This window comes from Galeopterus variegatus, unplaced genomic scaffold, assembly GCF_000696425.1.
Source record: "Galeopterus variegatus unplaced genomic scaffold, G_variegatus-3.0.2 Scaffold1571, whole genome shotgun sequence".
NCBI lineage: Eukaryota > Metazoa > Chordata > Mammalia > Dermoptera > Cynocephalidae > Galeopterus > Galeopterus variegatus.
The window spans coordinates 61,716-72,804 of record NW_007727682.1 but is presented as its reverse complement, the minus strand read 5'-3'; the positions used below and the strand labels follow the sequence as shown (position 1 = coordinate 72,804).

Sequence of the window (11,089 nt, the reverse complement as noted above, 5' to 3'; positions counted from 1 at the left end):
CACAACAAAGAAAGATGAGTCACCTTCTGGGGCCTTTTCCTGTTCCTTTATGTGGTGTTCACATGTTAGGCCAGTGTCTACAAGTGGTTAGAGGAGAGGGGGTCTGCTGAGACGAGGAGGAACAGAGCCTGAGCTGGCTGTGAGAGGGGTAGCTCTGCACTGGAAACCTGGACATAGGGACGGGGTGGGGCTGGGGAAAGACGGGTTTTGGAGTCGTACGGCCTGAGATCAAATCCCTAGACCTTTCTTTTCCTAGCTGTGTTCTCAGGCAATTCACTGGACCGCTCTGAGTCCTGGTTTCCTCATCCGAGGTGAGAGGAGTTTAACATGAATGGAGCAGTTGGTCTGAAGGCTGTTGTAGGTTTGGTGGGGAGCGCCTGTCATCGGGAGCCAGCCTGCCTGCAAGCTGTCGACACAGCAGGGGAAAGAAGCCGGCCATGAATGCAACACCTCATACTCACCTTTTCATGAACACACTCCTTTCCTCACTTTCACAACCAGCCCCTACCCTCCCAGGCCCCGAATATCAGTAACACTTTTGCCTCCTCTCTCCTCTTTCTTCCCTGTAAGTGAATAGCTACAAAGTCCTATCTTCTTTCTTCAAAATGTCTCTTTTATCAAGAAGTCCTGCAGTGACTAACACTGCTGTCACCCATCTGATGCCTATTTCCTCCCACCCTTCCTGGCAGAATCCCAGTCCTGTTCAGAGTGATGGTCAGTCCAGCGGAAGACCTCCTTCCCTACAGCCTGTGCTGGGAGGGTGACACGTGACACAGGTCAAGCCAGTGATGGGATTTCTAGGGAGATGGAATAATTAGAGATAACACTTAAGGGGGACCTGGGAGCAGGAGGTCCTGGCTGGGTCCTCAGACATCTGATCAGCTGGAGGTGAAGGACCCCAAAGGAGGCAGAGGCCGGGTCCTTGTCTGTCTCTGCCTCCAGTCAGTCCCTCCTGCTCTCTGGGCCAGATTTTCCTCATCTGAGCCAGGAGGTGCAGGGTAGGCTTGCCAGAGAAAATATGGGATGCCTAGTTTAATCCCAGCTTCAGGTAAATGATAAATAATTCTTTAGTATAAGTAGATCCCATGCAATATTTGGAACATATGTGTACTAAAAATTATTTATTGTTTACCCAATATTCAAATTCAACTGGGAATTCTGGATTTTTGTCTGCTAAATCTGGTAGCTCCCTGTGGGTTAAACGGTTAGGTGGAGAGCAGGGATATGAGGAGATGGCCAGACAGAGACATCGGCCTGGACCCCCAGGGAGAGGAGGGGCAGAGGGGGCGGAGGGATTGGGATGCTGACGTAGGATGCTCACGTGGGTTTCTCCCTCCATTTCCACGGCCTGGGCAGGGTGGGCACCATGGCAACCGCTGCCCTCTGGCAACACCCCCACAGCTCTGACAGCTCTAGTAGTGGGGGGGGGCAGGTAGGGACGATGGGACATGGAACCTGCGAGGTACACCCCCTGCCCCACTTCTGCACAAATAGGTGTTTGGTGTTTGTGGTAAACCAGTGATATGGGGAGGTGACATATAAGAGCAGCAGGACCCAGGAAAGGTCAGACTGCTGGCTCGCTGCCTCCAGAAAACAGGTGTGGAGGGCGTCTCAGCCGTTGCTCCAATATGACCACCTGGATGCTCCTGCTCCTTGCCTCAGTGCTCCTGGACAACCCAGGTGAGGACTGCCCCTTAATATATACCCTGATGGCTCCTCCCGCCCCCTCTTTCAGTCTTACTGGACCCACAGCATGGGCTCTGCAGGCATCCCAGGTCCCCAGCCCCTCCCCAGCCTTCTCTCCCGTCATGGAGGCCAGGCCTGTCCCTCAGAGCCAGCTTCAGGCCCAGCGTGCTGGCCCAGCCCGCCAGTGCCCTGGATGGGGAGAGAGGCAGTGGGAAGCCAGCCCTGGCCGGGGTTCTTGTCCCAACTTTGCTGGCCACACTGTGTGGCCTGGGTCTGCCTTTCTCTCCTGGCCTCTGACCCCTCATCTGTCACGAAACCCCCTGACCCTCATGGTGGGTCTGACATGTCTTCCAGCCCACACTGCTTGGGTTAAGATGGGGCTTGTGAGAGAATGGGGACCCCTCAGTGTTCAAGACACACTTCCGGCTCCCCGTACCCTCTTCTCTCCCAGTCCCTGGGGTCAGTGTAAGTTTCAGGAGCTTAGCTGAAGGAAAGGACAGTTCTGGAAGGTAGAGTGGATGCGGCTGGGCCACCTGGATGGAGAAAAGAGTAGGAAGACAATCTCCTGAAAGGAGATGAGGGAGGTTTTTTTCTAGACAAAATAACCACCCCCCAAATCTGAGCTTGTTTGGGGGAGGTACAGGGGAAGGGAGGGAGTCTTTCCCTCCTGGCTTTCCAGAAGGACCTTGAGAACGTGTCTTTTTTGCTGAGAGTGGGTCTGGCCTTCCCACAAGGCCCAACTCCTGTCCCAGGCCCTGGCCACCGCTTGGGTTCCCCACCAGCGGGCAGAACTGATATTTCCCTCTCCTTCCACCTGCCGAGGGGACACTGATGCTGTTTCTTTCCCAGATGTCACCTTCTCTGGTCTGACCCCTGAGGACCCGGCAACGGCCCACCTGTGTGATGGAGAGCAGTTCTTCCAGGGCCTGGCCCAGGATGGCCCCCAGGTACGTGGTTGGCTTCCTGCCCACCTCCCTCGGGCCCTGTCCTTTCTCTCTTCCCTGGGTGGCTGCAGGGGTGAGGGCTGGAGACGTCTAATGGGTGAGGAGGGGAGGCCGGGCTGTGAGGTGAAGGAGCCGGTTTTGTCTGACTCACACATGCTCGTCTAGGGGGCTACAGCAGTCCCTCTGTGCCCTCTCCACAAGGATCCTCTGGGTCTGACCCTCCAGGGAGCCTGAGATGGACCGCCCAAAGGACAGACTCCCCTTGGGGCTACTGCACAGAGGAGGGGCAAGTGCTGGGCTGGGAAAAGTGCTGGGGCAGTGGGAGGCAGATTCTGGGGTCTCTCAGCCCCTCTGGGACGAGCAGGCAGGTAAGCAGGGGCCAGGCAGCCTGGTTAGGCCCTCAGGGGACCCACCCTCCCTGCACAGAGGAGGGGCAAGTGCTGGGCTGGGAAAAGTGCTGGGGCAGTGGGAGGCAGATTCTGGGGTCTCTCAGCCCCTCTGAGACGAGCAGGCAGGTAAGCAGGGGCCAGGCAGCCTGGTTAGGCCCTCAGGGGACCCACCCTCAGAGCAGAAAGATCATGATGTTCTGCCAGCCTCAAAAGCACCCAAGGGCCCCTTCCTTGGGTGCTTCTAAGTGTTCCCAGAGTATCTGAGAAACCATTAAAGCATTTACTTTGCTGACAGTGTGACCTGCCGACGAGATCAGAGGAGCTGGGCCTCAGGTGTGGGCCCTGCCTGAAGGTAATCCAGAAGCTGCAGGATATGGTGGGAGAGCAGCCCACCCAGGTGAGGCCCCAGTGGTTGTGCTGCCCCTGCCTGCTGGCCAGTGGAGTGGCAGCCTCTGACCAGGCGGGAGGCTGGGAGAAGCAGAGGGTTTCTCAGCAGGGGATCTGTGGGCCCCCTCATGTGACTGGGATGGACTTCAGAGAATCCGTGAAAGTGTTTGCGACTCTCCGGGAGTGTGTAAGTGGGAGGGCAGAGTGTGTCTGGTTTCCATCAAATTCTCAAAGGGGACTCGTCCCCAGAGAAAGAAGGACCCCTACTCTATAGCCCCGGAATTTGAGTCCAGGGCAGAGCTTCGAGAAGCTGTTTCCAGAGGGCCTGGGTCAGGACTGATAAATCTTAGATCTGCCATTTCCAAGTAGCATGGTCTTGAGGAAGTCACTGACACTTTCTGAGCCTTGGTTTTCCTATCTGTAGAATGGGATGGATATCAGTCCCTACCTTGCAAGTTTCTTAGGCCTTTTACAAGAGCTAAGGGTGGATGTGCTTAGCTGTGCTGAGTACTGAACAGATGGCTGTGCTACTGCCAGCTCCTCTTCTCTCAAGAGCCCCTGCCTGGCCAGGTTTGGGCCAGGGCGTTGGGGAATGGGAATAGGGGCTGAACCCTGTCTGTCCAGTCTCTGGTTCCTTGGCCACCTGGTGCTAGTCCTCGCACCCAGCATTCCCATTGCTAGAGTTTCCAGGCTTTCAGGGTAGCAGAGTTGGACAGGACTCAGCTGATTCCCATGTCCCACCACGGCGCTGCTGCCGTAGGAAACTATTACCAGTGCTGCGTCCCGGGTGTGCAGCAAGATGAAGTTACTGAGAGGCCTCTGCAAAACGATCATGAGGACATTTCTGTGTCGCATTGCCCTGGACATCATTGCTGGTAAAACTGCCCGAGATGTCTGTGTGGACCTCAAGATGTGCAAACCTGCAGGTGAGTGCAGGGGGGACAGCAGAGATGCCTTCTGAGGGCCTGGGACTGCCTTCCCCAGCATACAGCTCTCATAGAGAACTGACAGGTAGCTCCTATGTGCTCCAAGCTTCTTTCTTCTGACACATTACTTCCCTGACACCCAGCACAGGAAGGTGTGCAAAACTGGCAGATGAATGTTAGGTAGAAATGCTACAGAAATACTGATTCAGAGCTTGGTCTTTGGATACAGGCAGTTCTTGCGGTAAAATCCAATCTTCATCTCTCCCTGGCTGTGTGACCAAGGGCAAGTAACTTGACCTCTCTGAGCTTCAGTTTCTTTATCTGTGAAGGGAGGACACTAATCCTGCTTTGTAGGGCTGGAATGAGGATTGAACAAGATAATCAATGTGTAAAGAGCTGACGCCAAGGAAATGTCCTCAGACTGGGGATATTCAAGATATATCAGAGCCCCAATCAAACTCCAATCGCCCTGCCTAGCACAGGTCCCTGGGGATGGGAGCTGGTGCCACTTCCTCCCCCAACCGGAGCCCTAACAGCTGGGCTCAGGAATCCTGCTGGGCAGGGAGGGCTCTCAGGGCCTCTATGTCCGCAACTGCCCAGGCTGTGCCCAGAGAGAACAGGCCATGGCTGCAGGAGGTGGGGCTGGAATAGGGCCTCCGTGATGAGCTCTGGCAGCTCATCTGGCACTCACCAGTGATCTGGGACCTTATGCTAGCAGATCGGGGGTTTGCCTGTAGTGCAAGGTCACACCATTTCTTGTCATTGGAGCCTGTGGTTCTTACCTTCAAAGCCCTACAACCTGTTCAGACTCCTGACTGGTGTCCAGGATGTGACTGGGTGTATTCAGAAGGGGCAGGTGGCTCTTAGTTCCTGTTTCTCCCCGGGGACCCAGTACATCTGCCCATGGCTGGCTCTTTTCTCCCCTCCAGGTCTCATCTGAGGGCTCTGACCCCATTCTGGGGAAGAAGCATAGAGAGCTGGCTCCTGTCCTCTCATCCTGGGAACCTCAGTAATCTCTACCAGCTGTCACCTTTCTAGATGGAGTCTACTCTCCAGTCTCCCTCACCTGACTCCCTCCACTGCCTTCCCTTCTCAGGAGAATAAAGTGTCATTCGAGGTTTTAGCTGTGGCCTCTTTTTCTTTGGTGGATTTGAGGGGAGGGGATAGGTGGCATGCTGAGGTGATTCGGGCATTCATTCCAGAAATGCTTGTTGTGCGTCCCACACACTGTTTGAGATGCTAGGGATTTAGTGGTGGACAAGACAGCCTCAACAGCACTCACACACTCTGTCATGAAATATTTATTGAGCGCTCACTAGAACCATGCATCATTCCAAGAGCCCGGGCTACACAGTGCACATGCCCCAGAAGCTCTGAGACCGGTGGGAGAGACCAGCAGCGTCACCGTTAAAGTCCTTTTGGTGATAAGGAACAGAAACCCATCCTTCCGCTTCTCTCAGCAGGCAGCCTTCCTTTGCTGTTTTAGTGGAGTGTATCAGTTAGGGTCCTTTTGGTAGCAAGCAACAGAAGTCTTAGCTCATTCTGCCTTCAATGAAAAAGGTAATTTATTGGCTCAAATAATCAAGCAGTCCACAAATAGCTTCAGGCACAGAATGATCCAGAAAAGTATGGTGTCACCAGAGCCCCTGTCCTGTTTCCCTGCAATTCTCCTATCTTCCCACCTCTGTGTTGAAACTGGCCTCAGGCTAGCTTCCTTCTTGTCAGCAGAAGTGGCTTCATCAGGTTAAAACTTTCCATTTGTGCACTCTGTCATTCAGAGGGAAAGAGAGATCCTTCGGTGGCTTTTCTTCTGGTAGCTCCCAGAAGAGCGAGGAAGCGTCTTTCCCAGAAGTCCCATCAGCTATTCCCTCCGTGTTTGTTGGCCACTTCTAAAGGGTCCTGTGCCCACCCTTGAACCAATTGCTATGCCAAGGGGGTGGGATACGTTGACTGGCTTAAGCCAAGCCAGGGCACACCCCTGGGGCTGAGATAGGATCCATCCCTCCATAATCACTTGGTTGACAGTGGACATGAAAATCTGGGCTGCAGTTCACAGAAGAGAGGAAAATGGATGCTGGCCACCCAAGGAGCAGTGATGTGTAAGTTAGCCTTCAATCGAGGAAGCTATGGAAAGAGACTCCAATGGTCCAATCTGGGGTCCTTTCAGCATCAAAATAGGTAATGACAATAACAGATTGTAGCCCACTGAGTAAATTAGAACTCATGAGTTCATATAGGTATCAATAATAAACGAATAAATAAAAAGGGGAACAGGAAAAGTGCCACCTTCCAATAGAATGCCAACGAATAAAGGTAGACATTGTCACAAAGTATATCTCCGCCACGTACTTACTGATTTGACATTAGTTAGTACATTCCACGATTAGTTAACTTGATAGTGGAGAAACCTGGCAGGTAGGTAATGAAAGTTAACACCGCTCCCGACGGGGAGAGGTCACATCGTGGGCCTGGTGATGTCAGGCTCTGAGAGGAGCATAACAACACTTTTCTGCCATTCCTGCCAAAATGTGTAAATCGTGAGGAAACATCAGAAAAACGGAAACTGACACTTGACAAAGGAGCTGGCCTGTATTCTTCAAAAATGTCAAGGTCCTAAAGAGAAGGAAAGAGTGAAGAACTGTTCCAGATAGAAAGAAATTAAATAGACATGAAGACTGTGAGGTCACCAAGGAAGGAGTCGGTAGCTGGGCAAAGGATGGAAAAAAGATTTTATTAGCAAGCGGCAAGTGGACCTGCCGGGTTGAGTGGAAAAATGGCATCAGCGCCGAGAGGCAGTTGGGTGACTTTTTTATAGGGTTAAGATTAGCATCCGGCCTAACCGAGGAAAATGGTTAGAATGTTCCATGCTGGCTACAGCCTGCTCATGGGAACAGAAACTTAGAGAAACAACTGAAGGGTGGGGACTTTCTAAAAGTCAGGTTCTCAGTTCCAGGGACCTAAAAAGGACTGATTGTAACACACGATCCTGGTTTGGATCTGGAATTATAAAGGACATTAGTGGGGCAATCTATGAAATGTGACTGGAGTCTGTGATGACAATATTCTCTTAATGTTAATGTCCTGATTTTGATGGTTGTGCTATGGTTATGTATGACAGTGTCCCTCCTGTTAGGAGACATGCTAAGGGATTAAAGGGACAACAGGTCATCATGTCTGTAATTTACTGTCAAATTATTCAGGAAAAAATGGTAATATGTAAATATAAAAAGGCATATACCACATGTATGTGGTAAAATGTTAACAGTGGGGAATCTGGTTTAAGGGTAAACAGGTGCTCTTTTACTAATCTCGCAACTTTCCTCCTAATGTCAAATTATTTCAAAATCAAAGTAACTGACTCGTAGCATTTGGACCTTAGTAAATGGATATGTGGTAAAATGTTAACAGTGGGGAATCTGGTTTAAGGGTAAACAGGTGCTCTTTTACTAATCTCGCAACTTTCCTCTAAATGTCAAATTATTTCAAAATCAAAGTAACTGACTCGTAGCATTTGGACCTTAGTAAATGGATGGATGGTGGTGACCTTTACTGAGATGGGGAAGACATTTGCATGGGTAGATTTGGAGGGAGTAACGAAGGGTTCTGCTTTGGCCACGTGAAGGTTAACTGTTTGACATCCAAGTACTGTAGAGATGTCATATAGGGGTGTCTGGGCCGTGATACAGATTTGAAACCCTGGAACTGGATGAGACCGTCTAGAGTGAGTGCAGAAGCATTAGACCAGCAACTGAGGATGGTCAAGGCTGGCCAGCAGGAGACCTGGTGGAGCAGGTGGAGCCAGGGGAGGAGACTAGGACGGAGGAGCCAGGGAGACAGGAAGAAAACCTGGCATGGACCCGTGGAGCAAAGAGAATAAACCATTTCAGGCCGGAGGGAGTGGAACCAGGTCCAGTGCTGCTGGGAGGTCAAGAGGACAGAGGACTAGCCTCTGGTTTATGGGTGCCTTTTTGTCTCGGTGACCTTGGTAAGAAGTGTTTCAGTGGTTAGATGGGAGTGGAAAGAGAGACTGTACCATCAGCTGGTAAAATCATATGACATAAAATATATCATCATAACCATTTTTTGTACAGTTCAGTAGTGTTGAGTATATTCACATTGTTACAAAACAGATCTCCAGAAATTTTTCATGTTGCAAATCTGAAATTCTATAGCCATTAAACAATTCCCCTTTTGTCTTCCTCCCGGCACCTGTTAACCACTATTCTACTTTCTGTACAACTTGACTACTTTAGATACTTCATGTAAGTGGAATCATGCAGTATTTGTCTCTTTGCATTGGCTTCTTTCTTTTTTTTTTTTTTCCTTTTTGTCTTTTTTTGTGACCGGTAACAGGATCGCAACCCTNGGCCGGTCTGTATGTGGGATCCGAACCCTCGGAGGGAGCGTCACCGCGCTCCCAAGCGGCGCACTGTAGCAGTGCGCCACCAGGCCGGCCCCCTTAGACTTTTCTATGTATGGGATTATATCGTCTGCAAACAGAGATAGTTCTAATTCCTTTTCAATCTGGATGGCTTTTATTTTATTTTCTTGCCCAATTTTGCTAGCTAGAATCTTCAGTATATTGTTGAACAGAAGTCATGAGAGTGGACATCCCTGTCTTGTTCCTTATCTGCTGGGGAAAGCATTTAGTCCTTCACCATTGAGTATGAAGCCAGTTCTGGGATTTTCATACATGCCATTTACCAGGTTGGAAAAGTTCCCTTCTATTTCTAGTTTGTTGAGTGTTCTATCATGGAAGGATGTTGAATTTTTGTTAGACTATGTTTCTGTAGTTATTGAGAGGATTATGCGGGTTTTCTTTATTCTATTGATATGGTGAATTATATTAATTAATTTTTGGATGCTAATTTACTTTGCATTTCTAGCTAAATCCTACTTGGTCATGGTGTATAATTCTTTCTATATGTTCCTGGATTCAGCTTGCTGGGATTTTTTTGAGGATTTTTGCCTCCCTCTTCATAAGAGATATTGGTCTGTAGTTTTCTTTTGATGTTTTCTTCTGGTTTTGGCATCAGGGCATCCTCTTCTATTTTTTGGAAGAGTTTGTAAAGAACTGGTATTCATTCTTCTTTAAATGTTTGGTAGAATTCAGCAGTGAAGACATCTGGCCTGGGATTTTCTTTGTGGGCAGTGTTCTTGATGACTAATTCAATCTCTTTATTTATTCTAGATCTATTTAGATTTTTTATTTTTCTTCAGTCAGTTTCAGTAGTTTGTGTCTTTCTAGAAATGTGCCCATTTAATTCTAAGCTGTCTAATTCATTACCATATGATTGTTCACAGTATAATCCTTTTTCTCTCCGTAAGGTCAGTTGTAACGTCCCCTCTTTCATTTCTGATTGTAGTAATTTGCATCTTCTGTCCTTTTTTTCATGATCAATCTGGCTAAAGACTTGTTTTTTCAAAGCTTTTGGTTTCATTGGTTTTTCTCAAATATTGCTTTCTATTCTCTATTTCATTAATTTGCACTCTAATCTTTATTTCCTTTCTTTTACTTGCTTTAGATTTAGTTTGCTCTTCTTTTTTCCAGTGTGTTAAGGTGGAAGTTTAAATTTCCAAGTGGAAGATTTGAGACCTTCCTCTTTTTCAATACAGGCAATTACAGCTATAAATTTCTCTCTAAGCACTGCTTTTGATGCATCTCATAAGTTTTGGTAGGTGTGGCTTTATTTTCATTCATCTCAAAGTATTTTCTATTTTCCCTTTTGATTATTTTCTTTGATCCATTGGTTACTTAAGAGTGTACTATTTAATTTCTATGTATTTGTGTGTTTCCCAAATTTGTTTCTGTTAGTAACTTACAGTTTTATTCCATTGTGGTCACAGATCATANAAGAATATTCCATTGTATGGATATACCACACTTTGTTTATCTAGTCATCCACTGATGAACACTTGAGTTGCTTTCATTTCTTGGCTATTGTGAACAATGCTGCTATGAACATGGATGTACAAATATCTCTTTGAGACCCAGTTTTCAGTTCTTTTGGACGTATACCAAGGAGTGGGATTGCTGGATCATATGATGGTTCTATGTTGAATGTTTTAAGGAACTGCCATATTGTTTTCTATGGCAGTTGCACCCTTTTGCAATTTTACCAACAGTGCACAAGAGCTCCAATTTCTCCACAGCTTTATCAACTCTTGTTATTTTGTGTTATTGTTGTTGTTTTTTTATAGTAGTCAACCTAATGGTTTTGATTTGCATTTCTCTGACAATTAATGATTTTGATCATCTTTTGATAGGCTTGTTGGCCATTTGTATATCATCTTTGGAGAAATGTCTACCTATGTCCTTAGCACATTTTAAAATCAGGTTTTGGCTTTTTTGGTTGAGCTGTAGGAGTTCTTTATATATGCTGGATATTAACCCCTTTTCAAGTATATGATTTGCAAGTATTTTGTCCCATTCAGGAGGGAGTCTTTTCACTTTGTTGATTGTGTACTTTTTTTTTTTTTTCTTTAAAAGATGACCGGTAAGGGGATCTCAACCCTTGGCTTGGTGTTGTCAGCACCACGCTCAGCCAGTGAGCAAACCGGCCATCCCTATATAGGATCCGAACCCGTGGCCTTGGTGTTATCAGCACCGCACTCTACCGAGTGAGCCACAGGCCGGCCTTGAATTGTACACTTTAAATGAGTGAATTGTACAGTATGTGAATTAGAACTCAATAAAGTCATTTTCTTAAAAAAGCATACTGATAACCATAAAAAAAGTGTTTCAGGCAGAGGAAAT

The 11,089-nt window shown here is 48.0% G+C and overlaps 1 protein-coding gene across 2 annotated transcripts in view; it reads left to right on the top strand.

Moving 5' to 3' along the window:
• The first annotated feature begins 1,576 nt into the window (after positions 1–1,576).
• The window catches only part of GNLY (granulysin), a 15,117-nt gene continuing 5,604 nt past the window's right edge, over positions 1,577–11,089 (top strand). Inside the window, exons 1-5 of one of the 2 annotated variants that reach the window (XM_008577730.1) lie at positions 1,577–1,680; positions 2,536–2,633; positions 3,315–3,416; positions 4,167–4,332; positions 5,262–5,455. In XM_008577730.1, coding sequence (XP_008575952.1) covers positions 1,629–1,680; positions 2,536–2,633; positions 3,315–3,416; positions 4,167–4,332; positions 5,262–5,272 — 429 coding nt within the window. In that variant the 5' untranslated portion in view covers positions 1,577–1,628 and the 3' untranslated portion in view covers positions 5,273–5,455. Of the gene's footprint in view, positions 1,681–2,535; positions 2,634–3,314; positions 3,417–4,166; positions 4,333–5,261; positions 5,456–11,089 lie in introns of those variants that run through there. The other variant, XM_008577729.1, reaches the window with a different exon arrangement.